The sequence below is a fragment of the Helobdella robusta genome (genome assembly GCF_000326865.2).
Source record: "Helobdella robusta unplaced genomic scaffold HELROscaffold_6, whole genome shotgun sequence".
NCBI lineage: Eukaryota > Metazoa > Annelida > Clitellata > Rhynchobdellida > Glossiphoniidae > Helobdella > Helobdella robusta.
The window spans coordinates 3,448,516-3,461,385 of record NW_008705330.1 but is presented as its reverse complement, the minus strand read 5'-3'; the positions used below and the strand labels follow the sequence as shown (position 1 = coordinate 3,461,385).

General features: G+C 33.7%; 4 protein-coding genes across 4 annotated transcripts; 2 read left to right on the top strand and 2 right to left on the bottom strand.

The window, feature by feature from the left end:
- Positions 1–236: 236 nt before the first annotated feature.
- Positions 237–815, bottom strand: HELRODRAFT_164304 (hypothetical protein; the record flags this gene model as incomplete). Its single annotated transcript, XM_009029274.1, has 1 exon — positions 237–815. One exon carries the CDS (start codon positions 813–815, stop codon positions 237–239), a length of 579 nt encoding a protein of 192 aa, XP_009027522.1.
- A 592-nt stretch (positions 816–1,407) lies between these two features.
- Positions 1,408–2,388, top strand: HELRODRAFT_164303 (hypothetical protein; the record flags this gene model as incomplete). The annotated part of the gene is made up of 2 exons (XM_009029273.1): positions 1,408–1,434; positions 1,567–2,388. The coding sequence occupies 2 exons, from the start codon at positions 1,408–1,410 to the stop codon at positions 2,386–2,388; spliced, it is 849 nt and encodes a 282-aa protein (XP_009027521.1).
- Positions 2,389–2,552: 164 nt separating this feature from the next.
- HELRODRAFT_164302 (hypothetical protein) lies at positions 2,553–3,614 on the top strand (the record flags this gene model as incomplete). The annotated part of the gene is made up of 2 exons (XM_009029272.1): positions 2,553–2,600; positions 3,045–3,614. 2 exons carry the CDS (start codon positions 2,553–2,555, stop codon positions 3,612–3,614), a joined length of 618 nt encoding a protein of 205 aa, XP_009027520.1.
- A 5,405-nt stretch (positions 3,615–9,019) lies between these two features.
- On the bottom strand, positions 9,020–10,501 carry HELRODRAFT_151948 (hypothetical protein; the record flags this gene model as incomplete). Its single annotated transcript, XM_009029271.1, has 4 exons — positions 9,020–9,104; positions 9,378–9,508; positions 9,824–9,898; positions 10,403–10,501. Coding segments are annotated over 4 exons (390 nt in total), but the record flags the coding sequence as incomplete, so codon positions are not given.
- Positions 10,502–12,870: the final 2,369 nt, after the last annotated feature.

Genomic DNA, 12,870 nt, shown 5'->3' with positions numbered 1-12,870 from the left:
AGGATCCGCTGAGACGATAAATCTGTTTCATATGTTCTTCACCATAACGTAAATCTAACGCGCTAATCAGAACTTCATAGTTGAAGTGGTTCTCCGCCGGAATCGTCTGAAGAACCTCTGCTGCTGAACCTCGCAGGGCCAGTATCAGTGCTGTTGCTCGTTCTTTTCCGTTCCAACAGTTACTAGTTGCCGCTGCTTCGAACTGGGTTTTATAAACGTTCCAGGACATCTCTCCGTCAAATGCTGGTACCGTCAAAGTTCTTCCGGATGCGTGATCTAACGGCATGGCCATTTTTTTTGGATTGCTCCAATTCTCGCTTCAATTTGTCTATCTTGTGATCTACCTCAACGGTCTGACGATCAAGTTTCTGTTCGATCATTTCTATTCTTGTTGACTGTTCTTCAATCTGTTCTGCCACTTCCAATTTTACGTGTTTTAACTCCTCTGTCTGTCGTTCGGACTGTTCCTTGATCTGTTGTTTTAACTCTTCTGTCTGTCGTTCGGACTGTCGTTCGGACTGTTCTTTGATCTGTTTTAACTCCTCTGTCTGTCGTTCGGACTGTTCCTTGATCTGTTTCATTTCAGTTGACATACTAAGCAGAAGTTCCATCATTTTAGCGGTTGAAAACGTGCCTGTGCTAATTTCATTGTCTTCATCAGCACCATCAAACTTGAATTCGTCTGGGTTCTTACCTTCGTCGATGAGAGCTTCTCTCAGACGTGCTACTTGTACTTCTTTGTTGCCACTTGTGACAAGGCTTCGTTTCTGTAATTCTCGTAGCTGAACTACGTTCAAACCACACAGTTTTGACATCGTGTTCTTTTTCTCTGAGTAGTAATTCGCTGGTCGAAGATCCCGTGTTCTGACACCAATGTTATAATACTCGCTGTCGTAACCGATTTACGATGCGACGGGTTCAAATCTTCGATTGAATAAAATACTCCAAACAGTTATTAGTTATTAAACTTTATTTACAGAAGAAATCAACTAATCGTTTATTTCCAGCAAATTTAAACTAACGCAACAATTAACTTTTAAATTGTTCAAAATCTATCGCTATGACAACGTCAACAAACAAATCAAATATCGCTTTAATTAATTCACCGAATCGCTATTCACAAAATCACAAAATCACGAATTTCACTAATCACGGATTTCGCTAATCGCTTGCGACGTGCGCTTTTATACTCTTCGCAAGCGTCGTTTCTAGATTCTTCTCGATGGTCCGATTCTAGCATACTCTAGAATGCTCCAGTCACTAGAACATTCTAGAATACGCTAGAATCTAGTGCGTTCGGTAGCACGGTTATAACAATATATATATATATATATATATATATATATATATATATATATATATATATATATATATATATATATATATCATACATCATACATGTTCAACATGACGAGGTCGCTTGTAAACAATGAAGTTTTATATTTTCTTGAAAATAATTGGAGTTTAAGTGAAAATGACTCGTTTGTAAATAATATTGTTGAATTTTACAGTCTTGAAGATATTGATAATGCTATTAAAGCTCTGAAAAACGAATTAATTAATTAGAAAATAGAAAAAACTGAGAAGTTTCAGCCTCGCGAGAATAGGAAATTAGAGAAACTGCTTGAATGTATTTTCATAATGAAATATTTAAAGGAAAATAAATATTGGGAAAAGTGCTCTATATTTGTGAGTTCTAACATAAAAAAGGTTCCAAAGGTCGAAAGTTTGATAACGATAAACTTTCAAATAATTAAACGTGAACTAATTGAAATGTTGCACAGTCAACAGATACAGTTTAATAAACTTGTCGAAGCTGTTTCAATAACAAAAAATAATGTTGTTGAAATAAATAAATTTATAGAAGTTACTGAAAATAACAACATTAATACCGTTAAGTTGGAAAAACTTGTTGATACTGTTGAAAATAAATTAGTAGTTGATGTTAATAATGCTGAAATGAATAAAAATTTAGAAATTAATACCACTGAAGAACTATTCACTAAACCACTATGGTCGGACGCATATGACAGTCCAATTGACGATGATGCCCAGCCATTCTTGCTTGTTAATAAACGAAAGAAATCTCAACAGCTCAGCAACAACACAGAAGAAAACAACAAACCAAAATTATCAACCAACAAGGTAGCAGACTCTAAGACAGTTGAGAAAAAACCAGTTAGAACTATTGGACAAAAAATTTTAGATTACTGTAAATTAAAGACAGACAAAGAATTAGTTAAAAAATCTGTTTTCTGTCTAAGCAACATTAGCAAAAGCCACAGAAATGATGTTGAAGAATATCTAAATACTAACGGAATTAGAGTTTTATCATGCTATCCAGTCGTTAAACAGTTCAAGAAAAAATCGACAGCACAACTATTCTGATGATAAAACTAATGATGATATAGAGTCCTCTATGTTCAGAGTTTGCATTGATAGAAATGACGTTAAACAAATAAAGAACCCAGCGATATTGCCGCAACACATTATAGTGCGCGAGTGGCAATTTAATAAGAAACCTGAAGTTACTGTTGAAAAAACAAAGAAAGATGGATAAGCTAAATATCCTAGATGATGATGATGATGAAGAAAACAAAGTAAGCATTCAAAATGTTTGTAAAAGATATGATAGTGCTAATTTCTTAAATGATGAATTAAAATCACTTAAACTTGATAAATGTTATTTATTTAATGTCATGCACTTAAACTCAAGAAGTTTAATAAACAAAATTGAACATTTAGAAAATTTTCTCTCAGATTTTAAGTTCAAATTCAACATTGTGGCAATTACAGAAAGTTGGCTGACTGAAAAAAATGAAGGACTGATTGAATTAGATGGATACAACTTCGTCTCTAGAAACCGGATTGGGCGGCAAGGTGGTGGAGTTGGATTATTTATCGATAACAAATGTATTTTCAAAGTGAGAAATGATCTGAATTTGTTAGGAAAAGATGATTTTGAGTGTCTTTCTGTTGAAGTTAATAGCAATCAAACTTTTAAAAATTTAATAATAATAGTAACGTATCGACCATCATCACAGGATCAGAAATTATATCTGCAACAGTTAGAACAGGTTTTGCATGCTGCAAGCAATGAAAATAAAGTTATATGTTTGTTAGGAGATTTTAACATTGACCTGTCGACTGCAAATAATGATGTTAGCAAAAAAAATCTTCTACATCTTGCCACAAGTTGCAATCTGACTCCTAATATTTCAATCTCAACAAGAATAAGCACCAAGAAATCTTCCATCATAGATAATATTTTTGTAAATCATTCAGAAAAAATTTCCTTGAACGGTGTGATAATATCTGAACTGTCCGATCACTTACCAGTATTTGCTACACTCCACAATAGTGATATAAACCAGACTTCAAAAATCGATATTGCAGAATCGTCAGGTATGAAATTTTTATTTTCTTTGAATCTATTAAGCATATTGAACAATAAATTACTAGAAACAGATTGGAATTTAGTGCTGGACTGTGACAATGTTGATTTAGCTTTTAAACGATTTATAAATGTTTTTCAACAATGTTTTTACCAATGTTGTTTAACAAACTCTATGAAACAAAAGAATGATAAAGAAGCAATCATGGATATCCGATGAATTAAGGAAACTGATGATTAAGAAAAAAAGATTATATAAACTATACGTGAAAAATCCTAAACAGATCAGATAAACGAATTATAAGATCTGCAATCAGGTATGTAATAACTTAAAAAGAAAGCCAAGCGAAAATATTTTCAAGATCTAATCAACCGAAATAAAACAAATTGCAAAAAGACATGGTCTGGATCTTTATTTTAGTAAACACAAAAAAATATAATTTTGGGATCCAACATATTTTGGCTCCTCTAATTTATAATATGGGGCACTATTTAATGGTGACCATATATGAATATATATATATATATATATATATATATATTCATATATTTACAAATATATATATATATATATATGTATTAATTTTTAATTTAATGATTATCTCATGCTACATACTACTAAATATGTCTTATTACAACGGATATTGTAGACATGGTCAATAATAAATCAAATGACAAAGAGATGCAGCAAAGCCAACAAAAATATCCAGCTAATGGCAAACAACCCAGTGATTGAACATCCAGAAAACTACCAAAATGAATAATTCATAAATTTATCTGTGAACCTGTCTAAATCCTTCAAATTGAATAACAATTGGGAAAAGTATCTAAAAAAACAAAATCCAAAATCTTTCTTCGGTTTATACTCAACAGCACAAGAAATTATTTCTATAACGAAATCTTTGGCTAAAAAACATCTAGTGGATGGGATAACATACCATCAAAAATTGTGGTTTCGACAATTCATTCTACGGTTGAGGTTATTGAATATCTTGTTAATCTTTCGTTCACAGCTGGTGCATTTCCAAAATGTTTCAAACTTTCTAAAGTTATACCAATTGAAAAAGTAAAAGGCATAAAAGAAGCATCAGATTTTAGGCCAATTTCTCTTTTGCCTGCGTTTTCAAAGATATTTGAAAAGTTAATGCATAAAAGAATCATTAATTTTTTTTGTCACAAGTTTGTTTGAAATGGTTTTTGCAGATTAGGAATGTTCTGAGTGGATTCAATTATTTATTGGTAATATGTGTTATATGCATGCAACTCTTTGAGCAATAATTTGTATTTATGAAATTAAATGCTTTGCATGTACTGTGCAACACTACATATCTGAAACATATGTTTGTATAGGTTTTGAATATGCTTGATTGTTTATGTATGGGTGTTAGGATTTATAAATTTGTGAATGTATATTAAATTTGAAAATGTATTTCATTGTGTATTTATATGAGAGCGACTGTGAATGGATGTATAGTAAATGTGTGTGTGTTTGAATGAATGCAAATGCAACACAATGTATAAATGATAATATTGAGTTTATCAAGAATTATTTTTATTGGAATTATAGACAATTACTTAGTTTTTATACTAACATTATTTGTATGGCGAAGTGGCTTTAAATCATGGGTATCTCGGATATCTCTTACAGATATTCCGAGTCTATGATTTAATTTTTTAAGCTCAAAAATATATTACAACTTATGAAACCTTGAACAAATTCTGTTACGGTGACTGTGCTAGATGATTTCATTATAGAGCTCGATCACAGCCATCCCGCCTTCTCAATAATTTATTGTTTATTCTTTTTTTGAGAAGCAAATAAAATTTAAATAAAATAAATAAAATATATATATATATATAAAATATATGACATACGTGTATGTTTAACTTAACCAGCTAATAGGTGTATCTTATGTGTGATATGTGTCATAATAGCGGGCTGAATAATATTGATGACGAAATTAAATCGTAATTAAATATATTATGTTAAAAACACATAAATTACATTATAAACAGATGAACTATGATATGAATGGATGAATTACGTTGTTAACGGATGAACTGTAATATGAATGGATGAATTACATTGTTAAAAGATGAATTATGATATGAATGGATGAATTACGTTGGTAATGAATTACGTTATAAACAAATAAGTTACGTCATAAACAAATGAGTCACGTTAGTACAAACAAATAATTTGTTATTAACAAACAACAAGAAAATCCACAAAGCTTTACAAACTAACAAACAATAGAAACAATTAAGATAAATTATCAAAAAGCAATACAAATAACGGAAACTAAAACAAAATCGACAAACATGACCTGATACGCTGCAACTGGTCAATGGCTTCGTTGTAGCTGTGGCAGTTTTCGGGCTGTGTTGTTGTAAATATAATCTTTATAATTCTTGTACACATCAATATCAATATATCTTCACGCATTGCTAATTCAAACTTCATGTTATTTTAAGCATTCAATTTAGGTCAGTAAAATCTTGAAGTGTGCAAAAGTTCTATGCGTGACAGAACACTCAAGATGGCATGCAGAATAAAATTTTCTATCATTTTCCTAATTTGTGTACAATTTCATATATTTTGACATCAGTTCGGCTATTCCAATAGTGTAATTCAAAAAACCATTTTTTCATATGTCAACGGGGACCCATAATGAACATAAATTCATTGCATCGCTCTAGTACATGTTTGACTGGAATGGAAAAATAAGAATTCGAAAGTAACAAATTTGTCATCCTTAGTAAGCAGTTGAATTCATTTAGTTTTAAAATTTTGATTTTATACATTAGGCACTATGAATGCTGCGTTACAATGATTGTAATTATTTTCTTCTTTTAAATATTTTTAATGAATAAAATAATTCACTAAAGCATTTTTTATTTTGTAAGTTCGTCTTAATAGTCTTCTAAATAATATATACTTTTGCATTAGCTTTTGGTTGAAAATAACATTAACACTTCATCTTTTAAAAATGGTTCGCTAATAGGACCAGCCGCGTAATGGGCCAAGTTTTGATGTGGTCCTATTAACCGGATTCCAAAATACAAATATTTTGACTGAATATTTAAAAACGAAATTCACTACCTGATTGCATTCGTCAGATTCCTTATACAAGATGAATTTCCTAGCAAAAAATCATAAAAAAATTCATATAAAAAAAAGTTGAACATGAAAACTTACAACGCGATTTGAAAAAAAAAATTATACAAAAGTATTTGAAATAGTGGATAAAAATATAGCTGAGAAAGTAAGAAGCAAACAGCAAGCCATCTTAGAGCAAGTTAACATTTTATTAAACCTTTTTGATATCTACATTCATATTATACCCAAATATTTAGAGATATATATTTAAATCAAGTGAAAGATTGTTAACAAATTTTAATGTTTGTAGAATGTGATAGAGTAGGAGCAAACCTATCAACACCCAAGCAGAGCATGAGAGCATAATTGGTCTGCTTGTTCCAAATACTGATCCTCTTACAATACTTCTCATCATCTCTCTCGTTGTGCAAGTTGAAGAGGTTGATGAGAGGAGGGTAGATCTTCGGTAGGATGATTGGGAGAATGAGGGCAGTAGAAGAAGCGACGACACTAGCAACATGGTGAAATTTAAAGTAAGCTTTTGTTCAACCAGTTACATGTAAATAATAATAGCTTTCTTTCTAACAATTTTATGGTTTCACGTTAAACTCTACAGATTTTCCATGTCTGATTCTCTCCCTCAGAAATAGAAAAATGTAACTAAATTGATGGTTCATAGAACCACTCACAACAAGCGATGGCGCAAATTGTCTCTTAGCATTGGAAATGTTGCTGGTAGAGTTTTGCAGAGTGAAAACGATCTTAACAGGTTTCTTGCCAAAATTTAAGATATTTTAAACACACAAAAAATGACTGACTGGCTGAGAAGTGACTAACTGTTTTGCATTTGAAGAAGCTTCAGAGAGCTGATCGTCATCGATCGCCAATAAAACAAATGAATCAGTCGCCGGCAGTTTTGGAAATAACAACCTGAAACAAGTTTTTTTTTTTTTTTTGAAAATAACATTATTGCATTGTCGTACATAAATTATGAGCGTTCAATTCAGAAATAAAAAATTAAATTTCAAATAACCAAACACAGCTTATAATAGTAATAATGCACTAACATTGAATTATTTGCTACGCAAATATTTAATAAACAACTATTTGCTCTTGACCAAATGAGCATTGGGTAGTAGATTAAACGCTAGAATGAAATTTTTTTGTAAACTGAATTTCGGATTTGTGCCGGATTTTTGATCGGCCAATTTTTGGCCGAAAAAAAAACTCCTGCCAAAACAAGATTATCTGGCCCAAACCGAACATTCGGTCGGTTTCTAGTATTTTATCAATCATGTGAGCTACCAGTGTAGACAAGTAATACTTTCAACATGTTTACGTATTAATGATTAATTTTGATTGAGTTAATGAAACTTGATTTCACTGGATGTGTTGACAAGTTATTAGAATGGACGTTTTAACAAGTATGATGATGAAAATAATATTTTGCATAAAGAGAAAAAAATTGGAGGGAGAAATGAGAAATTGAAACAAAAAAACAACTTGGATAAAGAATTGGCAAAATTATAAACCAAAAGAAACGATGCAATCATAAAGGAAGATTCTTTGCAGAATATACTAGAAGCTGGAAGAATACGGTGTCCGATAGAAAACTCAAGGTTTGATTCTTCAGAATATACTGTGAATAGGATGACATTTAACCAAAATCATTTTGGCGGTTTAAGACAAGCGTATTAACTGACGCAGTGTGTTGGTCACTGACACTTCTGAAAACGGTAAAAAGTGAACTTATAAAACAAACGCCAGAATTAAAATGTGAAATATTGAAGGAACCTGACGATATCGTAGATATTATGAATGTAAGCCTTTAACTCGAGCACGGCATGGAACAGCAGTCTAATGTGAGCACTAACCCCAACGTACGTGGCCAGGTACACGTCCACCAAGCAGCCCAATAACAATCCGAGCGGGTGGTAAGAAGCTTCGAAGGCCTGGTAATCGTTACATTCCATGCGTGTCTAATATTTATTAATTTCCACAATGGAAATTAGGAGCTAGCAAGCAAGTAGAAAGATTTGATCAGCAGACAGTAACTGGAAATATTCAAACCTAGTTAAGTTTGTGAATTATTATTTACTAAGGAATAAAATATCCCGTCTAATCACCTTATGAAGGTAAGCTTCAATCTTCAACCAGACTGCGTAGGTGAGAGGATCAGTGCAGAAGTTTGGAATGATGTTCATATTTGATCTATCTTCATGCCGCCCACCAATCGTATTACTTAGATAATTTAAATAGAAAATAAATACAAAAGTAATATTTCAATCTAACCATTTAGTTTATTCATATTATCAATAACTAACAAACCAATAGATAAAAAAATCTAAAAAAAAATCTCAAATCGTTCTCGTCGTCTACACGCACCTGGCATCGGAGTTGGATATAACAAATGCGGCTACTTTTTCCCAAACTTTGAAGCAGTTCTCATTAATCTGACTATCTTTGTTATCGTCACCAAAATTATTCGTCTCAACACCTTTCGTTTGCTGATGATGGAGATGATTGTTCGAGCAGCCAAGAGCGGAGTAGCACTGATTAAAAAGTTCCAACCATTTCTCGTGCGCAGGATATGTCAGCATGCCAAACGATCTGCCAAATAAAGTGCAATTGATGGTTCGAAACTTTTTCTCTGTCGTCCAATGTATAATATAAAGTTTAAATGTTGTCATTATGTAGGAATGGTGAAAAAAGTACACAAATGACAAGATGAAAGATATTGTTATTTAATAAAAACGTGACAATTTGAAAACCATTTTAAAGATCCTCAAAAATTAAAAATTTTTTAAAAAACAAAATAAGGAACAGTGCAACGATTTATATGAAACACTTGAAAAATACTTTGGCAATGTCTGATGTCCGAACACAGTTGCATTAATATTAGGTTCCTTATGTTCAGTCGATTTCTTTAACACGCCTGTAACCTTCACTCCTTCCACAAAGTTGCCCCCAAAACTTCCTTCCAGCGCATCACCATTGGGTAGTGTCAGCACACCCTGGTTCATTCATAAATAGAAGTCTCGTATCATCTCGATCAACATCTTACAATACATTATATCAATGTTAAAGTGTACCTAAATTTAATCTATCACAGAAGTGGGCAAACTGCGGCCCGTGGGTCGCATGTGGCCCGCGAAGCTATTTTATGCGACCCATGTTCGCCAAAAAAGGTCGTCAGCCAGAAAAAGAATCCACAAATCTTAAAAAATTTTTCCCCGGGTCGAAAAAATTTGCCATTTAAGTACTGATCTATCATTATTGGATTGGTTTATGAATAAGCAACTGATATTTCACGAACAAAACAAAAACACCTTGCCGGCAAAGGAGAAGCCAGAAAATTCCCCTTCGTACACATGGTTGTCCTCCGTCATCAGCAATCCCTTGCCCTGTTTGTGCCAGTCAGTTGCCAAGTTAATCATTACACGTACATGCATTACATCAAGTAAAGGCACGAGCATCAGATTAAAGTCAAATAGTATCTGCTAGAAACGAGAGATCACGAAATGCACGCCTTCAAATATCTTCTACTGTTCCAACAAAAGCTATATTCCATTTCAAATTAATTTCTTACACCGAATGATATTATATTCTTCAGGATCACTTAATTAAAAACATTCATTTATATTTTTCTCATTTAGTGACAATTAACTTTCAAATTCCTTTGTATGCCCCAAAGGCCGAGTTGAATTGATGTCCCGTTGAGACACTCGAAGACCCTTAGTAGTCATGTCGTGCCTCTGATTTTTATTTCATCCATAAATTTGTTTGAGGTCAAATAATATATTGACATTGATTGTCTAAGCCAAAATCTGGCTACTCATTTTTTTTAAATTCTACATTATGTTCACACAAACATGTAAATATTATATACAGAGTAAAAACTTGCATACAATCATTTTCCCGCTGTTGAAGTTGCCTTCGAAGTAGTAGCCATCCAACGTGACAACGACTCCACCTCCATGTTTGTTATCTTCCGACCAGCTGCCCATGTACTTCTGTCCTAAGTAGTATTCAATTATAAATCAAAACAATGGTTGTAATAACGACCACAACCAGCAGTAATAACATTTCATTTATAAAGTAATCATATTGTGTCGACAAAACAAATGAGTTAAACGTTCAACGAAATATGATGCCATTCTTCAGTTCTAACTAGCTCTAATATCTTTAAAGTTGGATTCGAGACGCTAGAAACTTCTGAATAATCAGCTAACCCGTTACATGAAAGGTTCTTTGATCATTGCTATAAAGATTTTATCAGCAAAATAAAAGATATCACAATGATCCACAAATATATACATGCAAACACACGCACAAACAAACATACACATACACACAAACGCGCATACACATACAATTATACATATAACCAACCTCTGGGAATATCGTCAAAAACTCCATATCCAGACCGCTTGTCGTTAGCCCACTGACCGTAATAAATGCTGGCAGACGTCGTAATGAACTTGCCCTGCTTCATTATGCCGTGACCATGACGCTTGCCATCCACAAAGTAGCCCTTGTACACGTCCCCATTGGCATATCTGCACAGAAAAAGTCAAGTGACAGTATAATTTTACATTTGATCAGTGGACGGATGTTCCCGCTCTACTCAGTAGTGGCATCCTGCCGGTTCGCACCAAAAATAGCGGAATTGGTGAATTCAGTATAAGTGATGTAATTGCTATGGAAATCCAATGCGGTTTCCAGAGAACGTTGTTATTGTCTGTCCCGATCTATCGACTGTGAAAATCAAAACATCTTACAAAAGAAAGAGGAACGTACGAACTACGTGGCATAAAATCGAAATGTTTTAAAAGTTCACCACCACCACCACCATCATCATCAACATTGAGCGGTCTTGTTAAACACGACAATATTCCTCCACAACTTCTTATCTTTCGTCAATTTGATCATTTCGTCAATTAAATGCTCGTTGTCGAGATCCTCCAGGTGTTCAAGATATCTGCGAATCTTCGTTCGGTAGGAGAGATGAGGTCGACCTTTTCTATTTGTTCCAACATTCAATTGATGAAGGACATAGATGTTTGCCAACTCACTTTTGTACTTTCGAAGACAGTGTCCGACAAATTGCATTTGTCTTCACTTGATTAACCCACTGAATGGGGTTTGAATAGCTATCTTGTACAGCTCTTTGTTGGTCATTTGAGCTTCGGCTTGGTTGATGAGTTATATATTCAAAATACCAGTTGTCTACTTGCACAAAATCTGCTGAAAAACTAAATCAAACCAAATACCACCGACCACTATACAGGGGTCCTACTCATTGTGGCACTCATTTCGAGTGCTTCATACTGCAACATTTTTTGATTTCATGTTTCACCAGTGATGTACACACAGATATATCAACTCCTTAACACAGTCAAAACCATAAAAAACATCAAAGATAAACTACAAAATAAAGCAAATGTGTAATGTGTGGATGGATGTACAGTACATACATACAAAATCACACACCACACACAGACACACACACACATAAAAGGTTATTGCAATTCAAAGTAATACTAAATACCTCGTCATTGTAAAATTTGGCCACCTCATAAAAAGCGTAGTAATCATTCGCCAAATATTCAAACTAAACTTATAGTTTTTTAATTCATTAACTGGAATTTCGCTAGAGTTGCTTGCAATTAAATAAAAAAACAACCGATGATTTATTATTAGATTTAAAACAATCATCCTACATGTTGCAGTTTGAACTAACTTTATGGAAGCGAATCCATTGAGGAGGCCCTTGCTCCAGACGCCCTGCATCACCTCCACACCACCATCCTTCTGCTGGGTCATCGTGCCACACCCATCCATCAGTCCATTCAGGAACGACCCCACGTACTTCTTGCACTGCTGCACCCAGTGAAGTTCGCCTCTACACGTTGTGGTCAGTTTATAGGTCGGTTGGTCGGTCAGCAATAGTCAGCTGATGATTAGGTGCCAGTCAATAACTCGAGTGCTGACAAACTAATAAACACCAAGCTGATGAAATTTAATAACAGGAGAAGAAACAATCAACCATTATGTAATAACAACCATTGAAAGTTAAACAGAAACCTGACATTCAAAACAACGAAAGATACAAATACACAAATGAACAAAGAGGAAAATAAAAAACAATCGACCACGCGTCAACAGACAGACAGACAGACAGCCAATCACAAACTTTCCATGCATCAGAGCATTCCTCCACTGGCCACTGTATACAGCGTCCTTCAGCCAGCCAGACTTCACGAACGTGTACGTCGCGTTCCTCTCCATCGGAGCATTCAAGCATGACGACGACGACGATGAAGATGTGTGGTTCCTGCAACTTCGACTGAGTGACTGACGGATGGCTTGTTGC